Here is a 20,788-nt window from a genome sequence, read left to right as displayed (position 1 = left end):
TATAAATTTATGCCAAATGCTAAACCGAGTTATGCAGTGTTGGATTTGCAGCATAGTGCTCAGGGATTTACAACCCACCAGGGATATCCCCAGGACAGCTCTACTGGCCTGTGCTTTTAATTTGAAGAAATATTTATCCACTCTGCAATTTTAGAACTGATGGCTGTCATACTTCCACCAGTTAAACGCAGACGCTTGCAAGGGGCAGAAGGGAATCATTCACAGGCCTTAGCTCATCAGGGGAGCAACCCGTCTAGGTACCCTGCACAAATCAGGAGTACTGTGGAATCAGAATCATCTTCTACTAAGGCTGAATATTCAAAAACCCAGGACCCCCTGCTGATGAAGTAGCAGAAGAACTGTCCTTTAATTTCAGGATGGATCACATATGTACTCTCTTGCGGGAAGCTTTACTAGCCTTGGATGTTGAAGATTCTCCAACTACAGACAAACAATTCTGTTAAGATTAATAAATCCTTTAAGGCAGCTCTAAAACAATCATCTACCTTCCCTGTACCTGATTTTGTTTGATCTAATCACCAAGGAATGGTACAAACAAGAACATGTTCCCTCTTTTCCATTGAAAAAATCTGGAGGTATGCAAAACTATACCAAAGGTGGATAGTGCTTTCTCCACTCAGTCTCGGTGAACTACTTTTCCTTTAGAGTACAGAAACTCACTTAAAGGGACACTGAACCCAAATTTTTTCTTTCGTTATTCAGATAGAGCATGCAATTTTAAGCAACATTTTAATTTACTCCTATTATCAAATTGTCTTCATTCTCTTGGTATCTTTATTTAAAAAGTAAGAATGTTGCTTAAAAGTGTATGCTCTATCTGAATCGTGAAAGAAAAAAAATGGGTTTAGTGCCCCTTTAAGTATCCAATGGAAAGAAAGTTTTAAAGCCTTCACATATAATCCTTCCAGCCAGCATGCTATATGTTTCAACTACCAATCAACTTCTTGGAACTCCACTTAATTTCAGGGCTTTCCAGAGCTGGCCCTTATTAAAAAAAGTAGTCATTTCTGAGGTTTCATACAGACAATGACACTGCTTTGCTTACAGATAAACACAAAACAGGCAGCAGCATGGATAATAACCAAGTTTATTTTTCACATGATTAAGGTGTAACACCCCAAAACGTTGTGGACTTTCTGTGCCATAATAAACTTGGTTATTATCCATGCTGCTGCCTGTTTTGTGTTTATCTGTTTAGGGGTTTGCAGGAACCCTGGCAGCGAGCAGTTGATATTCAAGTGTGCTGGACTTTTGCTTGATACTGCTTTGCTTACAATCACCAGTGATGAAAGAAGTAGCCCGCATTCTGACCTGGGCAGAATGCTATCATTACTTGGTTTCTGCAACCCACATCTCAGATGTCGACAGCTGGGAAGTGGACATTGTCAGTCATAAATACCTTCACCCTAGTGAATAGTCCCTGAATAAAGGATGTATTCAACCAGATTGTGAGTTGCTGAAGCAGGCCAGACATAAATCTCATGGTCTCATGAATCACAAGATACCCCAGTATTGCACATGATCTCTGGATCCACAAGTGACTCTCATAGATACTTTAGTGATTCTCATTTGTTCAATAGGATTTACATCTTTCCTTCTTTTGTGTTACTCTCCAGGGCAAAAGCCAAGATAAAACAAGTACGGGCCTCTGTAATACTGATTGTTCCGGCATGGCCTCTCAGGACTTGGTATACAGATCTAATCCAAATGACCTCTAATCAGCCTTGGTGTCTTACTCTCAGGAAGTACTTTCTCTTTCAAGGATCCTTCTTTCATCAACACCTCAAATCTCTTAAATTCCTGGCTTGGTGATTGAACGGCTAGTTTTGTCTCAAAAGGGGTTTTTGTTATCAAGTGACAGACACTTTCATTCAAGCCTAAAATCCTATTACCAGGTGCATTAATCATAAGGTGCAGAAAACATTTCTTACCTGGTGTTGAGAGTAAGCATTACAGTTGGAATTCTTTTCAAATTCCTTGTGTATTACAATTTTACACATATCCTGACATTCAAGCCTTTGCTCAGGCCTTGGTTAGGAAAAGACCGGTTATCAGACAAGCTTCTTCTCTTTGGAACCTTAACCTGGTTTTCAGAGTTCTTGATGCTGAACATTTTGAACCTATACCTGGTCTTGATATTCAACTGTTATTTTGTAAGGTTCTTTTTCTTTTGGCCATTTTTTCAGCCAGGAGTGTTTCTGACCTATACTCGGATTTCCCCTTACTTGATTTTTCATCCGAACAAGGTTATTTTTTCCTTCCTAAAGTGGTGTCTCCCAAAAAATGCTAATGAGAGACTGCATCACAACTTAGATGTTGGAAGGGCCTTGAAATTTTATCTTCAGGCCACAAAATAATTTAGAAATGTTTCTTTTGTGTATTCATTTCTCTGGTCCCTGCTGGGGACAGAAAGCTACACTGATTAACATAGCCTCTTGGCTTAATGTTTTGATTTGCAAAGTATATTTGGTAGCAGGGAAGTCTCCCTCACAAATTACTGCTCATTCTAGTAGGGCAGTTGCCACTTCTTGGGCTTTCAGGAATGAAGCTTCTGTTCAACAAATTTGGTCTTTTTTGCATATTTTTACCAAGCTTTACCAATTTCACATGTGCCTCTCCTGAGGCTGCTTTTGGCAGGGAAGTTCTCCAGGCTGTTATGCTTGTTTAGTGTCATACCTATCGTAACTGTTACCCTGCTCCTTTTTTATGGTCTCATGGACTTGAATGCTTGGGTATAGGATCCCATAAGTGATGGCTTGTGAACGCTCACCATTTTACAAAAGAAAGCAAAATTTCTTTCATACAGGTGGTAAGAATCCACTATCCATTATTCCTGGGAATTACATTGTCGATATACTCCTATTCCAGATTCTCTGCTGTTATGTTTCAGCACTAGTTTTGGCTACCTACTGGTTTCCTTCATTAGTATAGTGCCTGTAAGTAGTTTATTTTTAATTTTATATATGTCACTCTATAAGCCTGTTAGGTTATATATGTATATTCCCCTTTATTTTTAAGTATTTAAAATTATGCGTCATGTTTTCAACTGCATACATTTTAAAAATAAGAATATATTTCATCATGGTGAGTCCACGAGACCCACCCTTATTTTTTATGTACAGTTGGCAACCTTACCAGTTTGCCCGTCACTTACCCTGCTTTATATTTCCTACCTTTTTAAATGTCTCCTTTCTCCTGGCCATATGTATGACTGATGGATTATGGAAAAGTGGTGGGGATTAAAAACTCTGTAATGTTAGGTGCTTTGCCGCCTCCTAGTGGACTGGAGTTTAATCCCACATGTGATGGCTTGTGGACTCTCACCATTATGAAAGAAATCAATTTATCAGGTAAGCATGCATATACTTAGTATTTAATTTATAAGCCAATAGCATACAAGGAATATGGTATAAAACAAAAGCCTATGGAAATATTTAAAAACAATATATATTTTTTTATTTCCTTCTCTTCAAGGGCAAGAAGTATGACTGGGACGCAGGTACCCAGGGATGGATTCTTGGCTCATTTTTTTATGGGTATATCCTTACTCAGATTCCTGGTGGATACATAGCTGGCAGAGTTGGTAGCAAAATGCTGCTGGGACTTGGCATCCTTGGAACATCAATATTTACATTGTTGACACCATTAGCTGCTGACTTAGGGGCATGGTATCTGGTAGCAGTGCGTGCACTTGAAGGACTCGGAGAGGTAATTACATTATTTATTTGGTAATTTTAATATAAAGCAACCCACTTTGTAGTGCTTACAAGCTTAATACGTTTAAAGGGACATACATTTATTTTCTTTATGTATGCATAGGTATGTATCAACATTTAAACACTACACTGTAAAAGGTCTGTAAATGGAAAAAAAAACACATTTAAATTGTAATTTTGTTAGCAAAAGTTGCATTGTTTTGCAGTCCAGTGATATATGCTTTTAAAAGCCTCATATAGCCTCTGTCAAGGACACAGTGATTAATATTGAGTTAGCCTTGTAAAATCTTTTGTATGCGCGTTCCAAATGTTGCAGGATTTTGAAAAAGGGGGGCAAATAATGAAATTGGAATGCAAAGTTTGTTGTGTGTGTTTTTTTTCTTTTTCATAAAGATAGCAAGAGAATGAAGAAAAATTGATAATAGGAGTAAATTAGAAAGTTGCTTAAAATTGCATGCTCTATCTATTGGGGTTAGTATGCCTTTAAACATTCACAATTCTATATTATAGTTTCAGTTTCATGTCCTTTTTATACTGGTTTCTATTTAAAAGGCTAACCATAGGTGTAGGTGAGACTGTACATTTGAGACATTTTATTTGACGTTTTCACAAACATACACAAAAATACTTTGGCCAAAGCTAAAATGTCTACAGATTTGTTGTATGGTGGTGCTGGTACTGACATCAGCAACCTTTTGGCTGTAGTTTTCCTCCGCATGGTTCCACTGCTGTAGTTGAGGTTCCTGCCCCAGTGGAACCATGATTGCATAGTCTGGAGAATTCATCTTTCTTATCAGATTAGGTACCTAATTAATTTATTGTTAACAAGGCACAAGTACTTCCAGAGAAGAATTCCCTGTGGTGAAACTGCAGTGCTATCATCATCATCATATACTGTATGCCGGATGTTTTATTTATTTATTATGTTCTGTCTGAATCCTGAAATATTTTTTTGTTTTTTATTGTCCCTTTAATACTTTTAATAACATCTGTCTCTCCAGGGTGTTACCTTTCCCGCTATGCATGCGATGTGGTCATCATGGGCTCCACCTCTAGAACGTAGCAGGTTGTTGAGTCTCTCTTATGCAGGTGAGTATAAAGATACACAAGCAAAACCATTCAGCTATCCAAGTCATAAACCTCTAGTCAGGGGTCAAGTTGAATGGGAACTGAGTTCCTGCACTATTTTTGCAGGTAGCACTAAGTTCCCCCTGGAAAGAGAACAGAAATGTTTCAGTAAACACTGCTGCTGCTGCTGGTGGGTGGAGCTGGATCACAGTCTGGTTAGAGGGATAGTGAGATCCTCTAGTAATGGGCAGTAACACTTTCTACAATACACTAAATGCAAGTCTGTCAGAGGTCCTGCTGTGTGATCACCCTGCACTGTGTGGAACATATGGTGCATACATTTCTGTGTGGCTTGCTCTGGGGTTATGTAGCGCCCCTCAGCAGAAATAGGACTATTACACCTTAAGTGGGAGAGACTCTGTGACAGAGGAAGCGTCACAGGCCCAAAGGCAACCATTAAACTCTTCATTGGATTTAATTTACTTTCATTAACCAAAGTGTATAGAGTATATACCTATAAATACAGTGTGTGTGTGTCTATAAAACAATATTAATTGTTTTGGGGGTGGAAATCTTGGTGAGTTCCCACACTTTTTTTTTTGTTTGTAGGACTTGACCCCTTCCTCTAGTCCAGTGATTTTATTGTAATTGTCTGTAACCGTTTTGACCTTTAGCATTATATACTAAGCCATATGATCATATATCTCACTTTAACATCTGCTTATTTGAAGGATTCATAAAATTATATGCATGGTTTGGGATTCTATCTTATACATTTCTCTCTTTTTTTTTCAGTCCTGCTTTAACTCTTTCTAATTTAAGAAACCTCCATAAAATACAATTTATTAATCCTTGCACAGGGCCTATGAATACCCAAAAACTTCCCTCGCCCACCGGGCAAGTAAATCACAAAACTTACCAGCCCGCAAGAAACTTTAGTCGCCCGTGTATATCTGCATGTAGTGTGTATATATCTTATTTAAAAAGGCAATATAAATAGTGTTATTGTAATCTCACAAAGCATTGCAGACAGAGGTCCCAATTTAAATGCTTTGGGACTCGAGTATTAATAAAAAGGCTTTAACTTTTGAAAATATTTCTTTCATGTAATTAGCAAGAGTCCATGAGCTAGTGACGTATGGGATATACATTCCTACCAGGAGGGGCAAAGTTTCCCAAACCTCAAAATGCCTATAAATACACCCCTCACCAGACCCACAATTCAGTTTTTACAAACTTTGCCTCCGATGGAGGTGGTGAAGTAAGTTTGTGCTAGATTCTACGTTGATATGCGCTCCGCAGCAAGTTGGAGCCCGGTTTTCCTCTCAGCGTGCAGTGAATGTCAGAGGGATGTGAGGAGAGTATTGCCTATTTGAATGCAGTGATCTCCTTCTACGGGGTCTATTTCATAGGTTCTCTGTTATCGGTCGTAGAGATTAATCTCTTACCTCCCTTTTCAGATCGACGATATACTCTTATATATACCATTACCTCTGCTGATTCTCGTTTCAGTACTGGTTTGGCTTTCTACAAACATGTAGATGAGTGTCCTGGGGTAAGTAAATCTTATTTTCTGTGACACTCTAAGCTATGGTTGGGCACTTTGTTTATAAAGTTCTAAATATATGTATTCAAACATTTATTTGCCTTGACTCAGAATGTTCAACTTTCCTTATTTTTCAGACAGTCAGTTTCATATTTGGGATAATGCATTTGATTTAATCATTTTTTCTTACCTTACAAAAATTTGACTCTTTTTCCCTGTGGGCTGTTAGGCTCGCGGGGGCTGAAAATGCTTCATTTTATTGCGTCATTCTTGGCGCAGACTTTTTTGGCGCAAAAATTATTTTTCCGTTTCCGGCGTCATACGTGTCGCCAGAAGTTGCGTCATTTTTGACGTTATTTTGCGCCAAAAATGTCGGCGTTCCGGATGTGGCGTCATTTTTGGCGCCAAAAGCATTTAGGCGCCAAATAATGTGGGCGTCTTATTTGGCGCTAAAAAATATGGGCGTCGCTCTTGTCTCCACATTATTTAAGTCTCATTTTTCATTGCTTCTGGTTGCTAGAAGCTTGTTCTTTGGCATTTTTTTCCCATTCCTGAAACTGTCATTTAAGGAATTTGATCAATTTTGCTTTATATATGTTGTTTTTTCTCTTACATATTGCAAGATGTCTCACGTTGCATCTGAGTCAGAAGATACTACAGGAAAATCGCTGTCTAGTGCTGGATCTACCAAAGCTAAGTGTATATGCTATAAACTTTTGGTAGCTATTCCTCCAGCTGTTGTTTGTATTGATTGTCATGACAAACTTGTTAAAGCAGATAATATTTCCTTTAGTAAAGTACCATTGCCTGTTGCAGTTCCTTCAACATCTAAGGTGCAGAATGTTCCTGATAACATAAGAGATTTTGTTTCTGAATCCATAAAGAAGGCTATGTCTGTTATTTCTCCTTCTAATAAACGTAAAAAATCTTTTAAAACTTCTCTCCCTACAGATGAATTTTTAAATGAACATCATCATTCTGATTCTGATGACTCTTCTGGTTCAGAGGATTCTGTCTCAGAGGTTGATGCTGATAAATCTTCATATTTATTTAAAATGGAATTTATTCGTTCTTTACTTAAAGAAGTACTAATTGCTTTAGAAATAGAGGATTCTGGTCCTCTTGATACTAATTCTAAACGTTTGGATAAGGTATTTAAAGCTCCTGTGGTTATTCCAGAAGTTTTTCCTGTTCCTAATGCTATTTCTGCAGTAATTTCCAAAGAATGGGATAAATTGGGTAATTCATTTACTCCTTCTAAACGTTTTAAGCAATTATATCCTGTGCCGTCTGACAGATTAGAATTTTGGGACAAAATCCCTAAAGTTGATGGGGCTATTTCTACCCTTGCTAAACGTACTACTATTCCTACGTCAGATGGTACTTCGTTTAAAGATCCTTTAGATAGGAAAATTGAATCCTTTCTAAGAAAAGCTTATCTGTGTTCAGGTAATCTTCTTAGACCTGCTATATCTTTGGCTGATGTTGCTGCAGCTTCAACTTTTTGGTTGGAAACTTTAGCGCAACAAGTAACACATCATGATTCTCATGATATTATTATTCTTCTTCAGCATGCTAATAATTTTATCTGTGATGCCATTTTTGATATTATCAGAGTTGATGTCAGGTTTATGTCTCTAGCTATTCTAGCTAGAAGAGCTTTATGGCTTAAAACTTGGAATGCTGATATGGCTTCTAAATCAACTCTACTTTCTATTTCTTTCCAGGGTAACAAATTATTTGGTTCTCAGTTGGATTCTGTTATTTCAACTGTTACTGGTGGGAAAGGAACCTTTTTACCACAGGATAAAAAATCTAAGGGTAAAAACAGGGCTAATAATCGTTTTTTAGCAACCGTTACTAAAATCGATGGCTGTTTCCACACAGGACTGTTGAGAGGAATAACTTCAGTTGGGGGAAACAGTGGCAGACTTTTGCTGCTTGAGGTATGACACATTTCTAACAAGACTCGGTAATGCTGGAAGCTGTCATTTTCCCTATGGGAACCGGTAAGCCATTTTCTTAGTTTAAGTAAAAGAATAAAGGGCTTCATTAGGGCTTAAAAAACTGGTAGACATTTTTCTGGGCTAAAACGATTACTTATACTATATTTGGCAGATTATAACTTTTAATAGTTGTTAATCTTGGGGATTGTTTTAAAAAAACGGCAGGCACTGTATTGGACACCTTTTTCACTGGGGGCCTTTTCTAGTCATAGACAGAGCCTCATTTTCGCGCCTTAATGCGCAGTTGTTTTTGGAAAGCATGGCATGCAGATGCATGTGTGAGGAGCTAAGAACCACTGAAAAAGCTTATTGAAGGCATCATTTGGTATCGTATTCCCCTCTGGGCTTGGTTGGGTCTCAGCAAAGCAGATACCTGGGACTGTATAGGGGTTAATTGTAAAAACGGCTCCGGTTCCGTTATTTTAAGGGTTAAAGCTTTCAAATTTGGTGTGCAATACTTTTAAGGCTTTAAGTTACTGTGGTGAAATTTTGGTGAATTTTAACAATTCCTTCATACTTTTTCGCATATTCAGTAATAAAGTGTGTTCTGTTTAAAATTTAAAGGGACAGTAACGGTTTTATTGTAAAACGTTTTTTGTGCTTTGTTGACAAGTTTAAGCCTGTTAACATGTCTGAACCATCAGATAACGATGTTCTATATGTATGAAAGCCAATGTGTCTCCCCATTTAAATATATGTGATATATTTGTGTCATAATGTCCAAACAAAGTAGGGATAATAATGCCATAGATATGATATTGCCCAAGATGATTCCTCTAATGAGGGGAGTAAGCATGGTACTGCATCATCCCCTTCTGTGTCTACACCAGTTTGCCCACACAAGAGGCCCCTAGTACATCTAGTGCGCCAATACTTATTACCATACAACAATTAATGGCTGTAATGGATAACTCTATAGCATGCATTTTTTCCAAAATGCCTACTTATCAGAGAAAGCGTGATTGCTCTGTTTTAAACACTGAAGAGCAAGAGGACGCTGATGATATCTGTTCTGACATACCCTCACACCTATCTGAAGGGGCCAGGAGGGAGGTTTTGTCTGAGGGAGAAATTTCAGATTCGGGGAAAATTTCTCAACAAGCAGAACCTGATATTGTAACTTTTAAATTTAAATTTCAACATCTCCACGCACTACTTAAGGAGGTATTACTACTCTGGATGATTGTGACCAATGTTCCCTCTAATTTTTTTCAGTGCGTGCAATTATTTTTTTCTGTGTGCGGACTTGATACCGCTTGTGTGCGGCACTATATATATATTTGTATATGTGTAAATATAATATTATATATATATATATATATATTATATATGTGTGTATGTATGTGGATATATATATAATATATATATAAATATATATATATAATATATATATATATATATACAGGGCTGGCAAAAGACATTGTGCTGCCTGGGTCCGAGAATGAAATGACGCCCCCCATAGTAAAATTACTGAATAATATATCAACACACTAGCCTGGCCACCCCCTTACTAATGCAACCAATGCTTATGCACAATTGTGCAATATGTGGGAAAGAAGTTATGTCCCTGTCCCACCTTGAATGTCACCCTTGACTGATTCTGTGTCTTTGTGCATGAAACAGTTATGCTGCTGCAAACAGAGGAGGACTGGCAACCATTGGCTCAGGGGACATGTATAACCCAGTGGTACAGATATGCTCTTTTCAAAACATTTTTATTCAATATTAGAAAAACAAAGACAAAACACACAGGAAGCAAAATGTATAGGAAATTAGAAGACAGGGCAGTCTAAAATTGCATTTCCTATTAGCCCAAAGACTCCAAACAAAAACCCTGGCCACCCTACACATGCTCATTGCATGCACCTTGCCACACCAGAAATCCTAATCAAAAGACATGGCTACTGCATACTTTATGCCATTCAATTGGTCCAGCTGACAAGAATAGGGTGTAGTAGGGACTTTCAAGTTATAGGCATGGTGGAAATTTCCAATAGTCACGTTTATAAAAAAAAATTGCAAACAGGAGATAAATTGCACTGTTTCCTATATGTGTGTGTGTGTAATTTATATATATATATAAATATATATATATATAATATATATATATACATACATACACATACATATACACACACACATATATATATATATATATATATACACACACACATACTCATAAACACACAAATATACACTGATACACACACACTCATAAACACACAGATATACACTGATACACACTCATACACACAAACAGATATACACTGATACACACATACTCATACACACACATACACATAAACACACACATATACACTGATACACACATACTCATACACACATACTCATAAACACACAGATATACACACACACTCATGCACACAAACAGATATACACTGATACACACATACTCATACACCACATACTCATAAACACACATACTCATAAACACACAGATATACACACACACAGATATACACTGATACACACATACTCATACACACACACACACACACACACACACTCAAACACACACATATACACTGATACACACACACACTCATAAACACACAGATACACACTGATACACACATACACACTCATAAACAGATATACACTGATACACATACTCAAAAACACATAGATATACACTGATACACATATACATACTCATATACACACACACATATACACAGACATATACATACACATATACACACATACACACACACACATACATATATACACGCACACATACACACACACACACATACACACACAAACATACACACACATATACACACACACACACACACACATACACACACACATATACACACACACATACACACACATACACACACAAACATACACACACATATACACACACACACACATATACACACACATACACACACACACACATACACACACATATACACACATATACACACACATATACACACACATTACACACACATATACACACACATACACACACACACATACACACACATATACACACACACACACATATACACACACATATACACACACATATACACACACATATACACACACATACACACACATACACACACACACTGGGACAAACCCAGAAGGTTTTTACCATATACTGCTTTCCATGTAGGAGTTAAAGGGAAAGAATGTAGCACAAGAAAAAAGTAAAAAATAGTTTAAAGAAATAGTTTAGTGAAGTAAAAAAAAATCCTCTAAAAATACAAACATATGAAACAGTGCAGCAAGACAATCACCAATTCTGTACACATTTTATGAGGGACACTTATCTGATCCTGAATCCTGTGCAATGCCGTACTGAAGGGGGGATTGAAGACACAGCACTGCCTGCCACTGGTTTTGTATTAGTGAAGGTTCCGATGCCTAAGGTAGTAAAAGCCACAGCAAGAGAGGGAGGTCATAAGGCCGGCAGCTGAACTTCGACCTTTCATACTCTATCTACACTGATTTCAGAGCAGGGAGCCCGGCACTCGCAGCACTTGTGTGTGAGACAGGGAAGATTTATAGTAAGAATAGCAGCTAAGGCAATCCCCTGCTCTGTAACTGCTCGGCCGCATTTTCTACACCTTGCCCTTTTAACTAAGTGTGTTATTTATTTTCCCTGGATTGCTCTCCTTCTCTAGCCTCACCTTGTAGGATGGTGCTCCAATTGAAGAACTCTTGTAAGGAGAGCTGCTTACCGCACTGAGTTAGAGAAGAGTGACTTCAAGCAGCACATGTGCCCTGTCTTCTATGTAAAAGCCCGCGCTGTATTGCTCACTGTACAGCACAGGCTTTTAGAAAGAGGACAGGACACATGTGCTGCTTGAGGTCGCTCTTCCCTAAATTGTAAGCCGTGGCTGAATAGTGCTAAGTCTGATCTGCCGCCGCCCATCACTGTGTGTCTGGGTTTAGTGTAGTCACTTCTGTGCGGCACTACAGTGCACACTGTTGCATCACTTTGCCCCACAAACTTGTGCACTGCTTGCCCCGCTTAAAGGGTGGCCTGTCATTCAGGAGCGCTAAGTTTACCTCGTGTACAGCCTCATTTAAAATGCATATATTTTTTTCTTCTTCATGTGGCTGGAAGCAATATATAATAGGCAGGGCAACCACAAATTGATATAAAAAAAATGAACCTTTTCCTTATAGAGCCGCAGTGAGTTTCAACTGCAACTTGTTTTCCCTCTGCGCCCCGGGCTACTGCCTGCTTCGCCCCCCCTAAAAACGGCCCTGGAACACAGAATCAGGCTAGATGAGTGACAGATTGTTGGGTCCAATGCGCAGTGCAGGCGGCACTTGGCAAATTAGTTCTTCAGGCATTTTCCTCTCTCTGCTTCTGCTCACAGCAGGTGCTGCGCGGCCTGATATGCTGCCTGCGCTACACCAGAAGGGAAGGTGCGCGGCCACGCAGCCGCGCACCTTAGAGGGAACACTGATTGTGACAATTTGGTCATTCCAGAGAAATTAGGTAAGATGGACAAGTTCCTAGAGGTTCCGGTGCCCCCCGATGTTTTTCCTATACCCAAGCGGTGGCGGACATAGTAAATAAGGAGTGGGAAAGGCCCGGCATACCCTTTGTCCTCCCCTATATTTAAGAAATTAGTTCCTATAGTCGACCCCAGAAAGGACTTATAGCATACAGTCCCCAAGGTCGAGGGGCGGTTTCTACTCTAAACAAACGCACTTCTATTCCTATAGAAGATAGTTGTGCTTTCAAGATCCTATGGATTAAAGGTTAGAGGGTTTGCTTAAAAATATGTTTGTTCAGCAAGGTTACCTTCTACAACCAATTTCATGCATTGTTCCTGTCACTACAGCTGCGTGTTTCTGGTTCGAAGAACTAGAAAAGTCGCTTAATAAAGAATCTTCGTACGAGGAGGTTTTGGACAGAGTTCAAGCTCTTAAATTGGCTAACTCTTTTTTATTTTAGATGCCGCTTTGCAATTAGCTAGATTAGCGGCGAATAATTCAGGGTTTGCTATCGTGGCGCGCAGAGCGCTTTTGCTTAACATCCCTTTCAAGGGTAAAACACTGTTTGGCCCTGACTTGAAAGAGATTATTTCAGGCATCACTGGGGGAAAGGGCCACGCCCTTCCTCTGGATAGGTCTTTTAAGGCTAAAAAGAAGCCAAATTTTCGTCCCTTTCGCAGAAACGGACCAGCCTCAAATTCTACACCCTCTAAGCAAGAGGGTAATACTTCTCAAACCAAGCCAGCCTGGAGGCCGATGCAAGGCTGGAACAAGGGTAAGCAGGCCAATCACCTGCCACTGCTACCAAAACAGCATGAAGTGTTGCCCCCGATCTGGGAAGGATCTGGTGGGGGGCAGACTTTCTCTCTTTGCTCAGGCTGGGGCAAGAGATGTTCAGGATCCTTGGGCGCTAGAAATAGTTTCTCAAGGTTATCTCCTGGAATTCAGGGAACTACTCCCAAGGGGAAGGTTCCACGGGTCTCAATTATCTTCGAACAGGCATTCTTACACTGTGTAGAAGACCTGTTAAGCATGGGAGTGATTCATCCTGTTCCATTAGGAGAACAAGGGATGGTTTTTACTCCAACCTGTTCATAATTCCCAAAAAAGAGGGAACATTCAGACCTATTTTAGATCTCAAGATTCTAAACTAGTTTCTAAGGGTTTCATCATTCAAAATGGAAACCTTTCGAACGATCCTTCCTACCATCCAGGAAGGTCAATTCATGACCACAGTGGACTTAAAGGATGCGTACCTACGTATTCCTATCCACAAGGAACATTTTCGGTTCCTAAGGTTCGCCTTTCTGGACAAGCATTACCTGTGGCACTTCCATTCGGATTAGCCACTGCTCCAAGGATTTTCACAAGGGTACTAGGGTCCCTTCTAGCGGTGCTAAGACCAAGGGGCATTGCAGTAGTACCTTACTTGGACGACATCCTGATTCAAGTGTCGTCTCTGTCAAAAGCAAGGGCTCATACGGACATTGTCCTAGCCTTTCTCAGATCTCACAGGTGGAAAGTGAACATAGAAAAAAGTTCTCTGTCCCCGTCAACAAGAGTTCCCTTCTTGGGAACAATAATATTTCCTTAGAAATGAAGGTTTTTCTGACAGAGGCCAGAAAATCAAAACTTCTAAGCTCTTGTCAGGTACTTCATTCTGTTCTTCTTCCTTCCATAGCGCAGTCCATGGAAGTAATAGGGTTGATGGTTGCGGCAATGGACATAGTTCCTTTTGCACGAATTCATCTAAGACCATTGCACCTGGGCATGCTCAGACTGTGGAATGGGGATTATACAGACTTGTCTCCGACGATACAAGTAGATCAAATAACCAGAGATTCACTCCGTTGGTGGCTGACCCTGGACAACCTGTCACAGGGAATGAGCTTCCGCAGACCAGAATAGGTCATTGTCACGACCGACGCCAGTCTGGTGGGCTGGGGCGCGGTCTGGGAACCCCTGAAAACTCAGGGTCTATGGTTTCGGGAAGACTCTCTTCTCCCGATAAACATAATGGAACTGAGAGCGATATTCAATGCTCTCAAGGCTTGGCCTCGACTAGCAAAGGCCAATTCATAAGGTTTCAATCAGTCATCATGACGACTGTTACATATATCAACCATCAGGGTAACAAGGAGTTCCCTGGCGATGGAGGAGCATCCGGGGAGTGGGAACTCCATCTGGAAATCTTTTGCCCAAATAACTCAATTATGGGGCATTCCAGACTTGGTTCTGATGGCCTCTCGTCAGAACTTCATGGTCCCTTGTTACGGGTCCAAATCCAGGGATCCCAAGGCGACTCTATTGGATACAATAGTAGCACCTTGGATCTTCAACCTAGCTTATGTATTCCCACCGTTTCCTCTCATTCCCAGGCTGGTAGCCAGGATCAATCTGGAGAGGGCTTCGGTGACCTTGATAGTTCCTGTGTGGCCACGCAGGACTTGGTATGCAGACCTGGTGAATGTGTCATCGGCTCCACCATGGAAGCTACCTTTGAGACAGGACCTTCTTATTCAGGGTCCATTCGAACATCCAAATCTGGTTTTCCTCCAACTGACTGCTTGGAGTTTGAACGCTTGATTTTATCAAAGCGTGGGTTTTCAGATTCTGTAATAGATACTCTTATTTAGGCTAGAAAGCCTGTAACTAGAAAAATTTACCATAATATATGGAAAAAATATATCTGTTGGTGTGAATCTAAAGGATTCCCATGGAACAAGAGATAAAAATTCCTAAGATTCTTTCCTTTCTACAAGAAGGTTTGGAGAAAGGATTTTCTGCGAGTTCTCTGAAGGGACAGATCTCTGCTTTATTCTGTTTTACTTCACAAAAGGCTGGCAGCTGTGCCAGACGTTTAAGCGTTTGTTCAGGCTCTGGTTAGAATCAAGCCTGTTTACAGACCTTTGACTCTTTCCTGGAGTCTTAATCTAGTTCTTTCAGTTCTTCAAGGGGTTCCGTTTGAACCCTTACATTCCATAGATATTAAGTTATTATCTTGGAAAGTTTTGTTTTAGGTTGCAATTTCTTCTGCTAGAAGAGTTTCTGAGTTATCTGCTCTGCAGTGTTCTCCGCCCTATCTGGTCCATGCAGATAAGGTGGTTTTTACGTACTGAGCCTGGTTTTCTTCCGAAGGTTGTTTCCAACAAAAATATTAACCAGGAGATAGTTGTTCCTTCTTTGTGTCCAAATCCAGTTTCATAGAAGACGTTTGTTACACAATTTGGACGTTGTCCGTGCTCTAAAATTCTATTTAGATGCTACAAAGGATTTCAGACAAACATCTTCCTTGTTTGTTGTTTATTCTGGTAAAAGGAGAGGTCAAAAAGCAACTTCTACCTCTCTATCTTTTTGGCTTAAAAGCATCATCAGATTGGCTTATGAGACTGCCGGACGGCAGCCTCCTGAAAGAATCACAGCTCATTCCACTAGGGCCGTGGCTTCCACATGGGCCTTTAAGAACGAGGCTTCTGTTGATCAATATGTAAGGCAGCGACTTGGTCTTCACTGCACACTTTTACCAAATTTTACAATTTGATACTTTTGCTTCTTCTGAGGCTATTTTTGGGAGAAAGGTTTTGCAAACCGTGGTGCCTTCCATCTAGGTGACCTGATTTGCTCCCTCCCATCATCCGTGTCCTAAAGCTTTGGTATTGGTTCCCACAAGTAAGGATGACGCCGTGGACCGGACACACCTATGTTGGAGAAAACAGAATTTATGTTTACCTGATAAATTACTTTCTCCAACGGTGTGTCCGGTCCACGGCCCGCCCTGGTTTTTTAATCAGACCTGATGATTTATTTTCTTTAACTACAGTCACCACGGTATCATATGATTTCTCCTGTTCCTTTCGTTTCAACAAAGAACAAAAGCCTGATCCTTCATCCTCAGGAGCAGTTTCAGTTTGGAAACCATCTCCAGTCTGGAATAAATCCAAGCCAGCTAGAAAGGCAAAGCCTGCTTCTAAGTCCACATGAAGGTGCGGCCCTCATTCCAGCTCAGCTGGTAGGGGGCAGGTTACGTTTTTTCAAGGAAATTTGGATCAATTCTGTTCACAATCTTTGGATCAGAACATTGTTTCAGAAGGGTACAGAATTGGTTTCAAGATGAGACCTCCTGCAAAGAGATTTTTTCTTTCCCGTGTCCCAGTAAATCCAGTAAAAGCTCAAGCATTTCTGAATTGTGTTTCAGATCTAGAGTTGACTGGAGTAATTATGCCAGTTCCAGTTCCGGAACAGGGGATGGGGTTTTATTCAAATCTCTTCATTGTACCAAAGAAGGAGAATTCCTTCAGACCAGTTCTGGATCTAAAAATATTGAATCGTTATGTAAGGATACCAACGTTCAAGATGGTAACTGTAAGGACTATATTGCCTTTTGTTCAGAAAGGGAATTATATGTCCACAATAGATTTACAGGATGCATATCTACATATTCCGATTCATCCAGATCATTATCAGTTCCTGAGATTCTCTTTTCTGGACAAGCATTACCAGTTTGTGGCTCTGCCGTTTGGCCTAGCTACAGCTCCAAGAATTTTTACAAAGGTTCTCGGTGCCCTTTTGTCTGTAATCAGAGAACAGGGTATTGTGGTATTTCCTTATTTGGACGATATCTTGGTACTTGCTCAGTCTTTACATTTAGCAGAATCTCATACGAATCGACTTGTGTTGTTTCTTCAAGATCATGGTTGGAGGATCAATTTACCAAAAAGTTCATTGATTCCTCAGACAAGGGTAACCTTTCTGGGTTTCCAGATGGATTCAGTGTCCATGACTCTGTCTTTAACAGACAAGAGACGTCTAAAATTGATTGCAGCTTGTCGAAACCTTCAGTCGCAATCATTCCCTTCGGTAGCCTTATGCATGGAAATTCTAGGTCTTATGACTGCTGCATCGGACGCGATCCCCTTTGCTCGTTTTCACATGCGACCTCTTCAGCTCTGTATGCTGAATCAATGGTGCAAGGATTACACAAAGATATCTCAATTAATATCTTTGAAACCGATTGTTCGACACTCTCTAACATGGTGGACAGATCACCATCGTTTAATTCAGGGGGCTTCTTTTGTGCTTCCGACCTGGACTGTAATTTCAACAGATGCAAGTCTCACAGGTTGGGGAGCTGTGTGGGGATCTCTGACGGCACAAGGAGTTTGGGAATCTCAGGAGGTGAGATTACCGATCAATATTTTGGAACTCCGTGCAATTTTCAGGGCTCTTCAGTTTTGGCCTCTTCTGAAGAGAGAATCGTTCATTTGTTTTCAGACAGACAATGTCACAACTGTGGCATACATCAATCATCAAGGAGGGACTCACAGTCCTCTGGCTATGAAAGAAGTATCTCGAATTTTGGTTTGGGCGGAATCCAGCTCCTGTCTAATCTCTGCGGTTCATATCCCAGGTATAGACAATTGGGAAGCGGATTATCTCAGCCGCCAAACGTTGCATCCGGGCGAATGGTCTCTTCACCCAGAGGTATTTCTTCAGATTGTTCAAATGTGGGAACTTCCAGAAATAGATCTGATGGCGTCCCATCTAAACAAGAAACTTCCCAGGTATCTGTCCAGATCCCGGGATCCTCAGGCGGAGGCAGTGGATGCATTATCACTTCCTTGGAAGTATCATCCTGCCTATATATTTCCGCCTCTAGTTCTTCTTCCAAGAGTAATCTCCAAGATTCTGAAGGAATGATCGTTTGTTCTGCTGGTAGCTCCGGCATGGCCTCACAGGTTTTGGTATGCGGATCTCGTCCGGATGGCCTCTTGCCAACCGTGGACTCTTCCGTTAAGACCAGACCTTCTGTCACAAGGTCCTTTTTTCCATCAGGATCTGAAATCCTTAAATTTAAAGGTATGGAGATTGAACGCTTGATTCTTGGTCAAAGAGGTTTCTCTGACTCTGTGATTAATACTATGTTACAGGCTCGTAAATCTGTATCTAGAGAGATATATTATAGAGTCCGGAAGACTTATATTTCTTGGTGTCTTTCTCATCATTTTTCTTGGCATTCTTTTAGAATACCAAGAATTTTACAGTTTCTTCAGGATGGTTTAGATAAGGGTTTGTCCGCAAGTTCCTTGAAAGGACAAATCTCTGCTCTTTCTGTTCTTTTTCACAGAAAGATTGCTATTCTTCCTGATATTCATTGTTTTGTACAAGCTCTGGTTCGTATAAAACCTGTCATTAAGTCAATTTCTCCTCCTTGGAGTTTGAATTTGGTTCTGGGAGCTCTTCAAGCTCCTCCGTTTGAACCTATGCATTCATTGGACATTAAATTACTTTCTTGGAAAGTTCTGTTCCTTTTGGCCATCTCTTCTGCCAGAAGAGTTTCTGAATTATCTGCTCTTTCTTGTGAGTCTCCTTTTCTGATTTTTCATCAGGATAAGGCGGTGTTGCGAACTTCTTTTGAATTTTTACCTAAAGTTGTGAATTCCAACAACATTAGTAGAGAAATTGTGGTTCCTTCATTATGTCCTAATCCTAAGAATTCTAAGGAGAAATCGTTGCATTCTTTGGATGTTGTTAGAGCTTTGAAATATTATGTTGAAGCTACTAAATCTTTCCGTAAGACTTCTAGTCTATTTGTTATCTTTTCCGGTTCTAGAAAAGGCCAGAAAGCTTCTGCTATTTCTTTGGCATCTTGGTTGAAATCTTTAATTAATCTTGCCTATGTTGAGTCGGGTAAAACTCCGCCTCAGAGAATTACAGCTCATTCTACTAGGTCAGTTTCTACTTCCTGGGCGTTTAGGAATGAAGCTTCGGTTGATCAGATTTGCAAAGCAGCAACTTGGTCCTCTTTGCATACTTTTACTAAATTCTACCATTTTGATGTATTTTCTTCTTCTGAAGCAGTTTTTGGTAGAAAAGTACTTCAGGCAGCGGTTTCAGTTTGAATCTTCTGCTTATGTTTTTCATTAAACTTTATTTTGGGTGTGGATTATTTTCAGCAGGAATTGGCTGTCTTTATTTTGTCCCTCCCTCTCTAGTGACTCTTGTGTGGAAAGATCCACATCTTGGGTAGTCATTATCCCATACGTCACTAGCTCATGGACTCTTGCTAATTACATGAAAGAAAACATAATTTATGTAAGAACTTACCTGATAAATTCATTTCTTTCATATTAGCAAGAGTCCATGAGGCCCGCCCTTTTTTTGTGGTGGTTATGATTTTGTATAAAGCACAATTATTCCAATTCCTTATTTTATATGCTTTCGCACTTTTTTATCACCCCACTTCTTGGCTATTCGTTAAACTGAATTGTGGGTGTGGTGAGGGGTGTATTTATAGGCATTTTGAGGTTTGGGAAACTTTGCCCCTCCTGGTAGGAATGTATATCCCATACGTCACTAGCTCATGGACTCTTGCTAATATGAAAGAAATGAATTTATCAGGTAAGTTCTTACATAAATTATGTTTTTTCTATCACCAACTACAAAAAACAGGGATACTATCTTTGTAATACTGTATGTACCATCTTGACTTATTTTCCACTAAGGGTAAAAAAAAGAGATCTAATTGAGCTGTTTTTTTTTACTTTAGCATATGTGGGGTCATGATTGACTAAGTATATTTAATGCTGCCACCCTTCAACCTATAGAGCTTTGACATAACGAGCGTGTTAAACACTTTTTTTCCCCCTTTCTGTCCGGCTGCCTTTCAACTACTAGCTCAATTGTCAGTGCCGCGCTAGCAGATTTGACTGGGTGCATGGAGATGGTATGTTTTCTACAAATTGGTAAAGTCAGTTTTTGAAGCAAAAGTAGCGTCCAGAAAAATTGTGCAGTGCTCTATATTGTTATAGTAGGCAGCTTGCTCATGTACATTGTGCTGAAGTTCTGCAGAGGACCCTGGAGTACGTCGGCATAATGTACATGAGTAAGCTGCCTACCATAACTATATAGTCACTTTAACCCATACTTCATTAATATAC

The 20,788-nt window shown here is 39.9% G+C and overlaps 1 protein-coding gene across 1 annotated transcript in view; it reads left to right on the top strand.

Moving 5' to 3' along the window:
• Positions 1-20,788, top strand: part of SLC17A5 (solute carrier family 17 member 5) — a 287,025-nt gene that overhangs the window by 190,730 nt on the left and 75,507 nt on the right. Inside the window, exons 3-4 of the mRNA XM_053710438.1 lie at positions 3,496-3,729; positions 4,739-4,826. Coding sequence (XP_053566413.1) covers positions 3,496-3,729; positions 4,739-4,826 — 322 coding nt within the window. The remainder of the gene's footprint in view (positions 1-3,495; positions 3,730-4,738; positions 4,827-20,788) is intronic.

Source organism: Bombina bombina, chromosome 4 (assembly GCF_027579735.1).
Source record: "Bombina bombina isolate aBomBom1 chromosome 4, aBomBom1.pri, whole genome shotgun sequence".
NCBI classification, from domain to species: Eukaryota; Metazoa; Chordata; class Amphibia; order Anura; family Bombinatoridae; genus Bombina; species Bombina bombina.
This window is presented reverse-complemented; position numbering and strand designations above follow the sequence as displayed.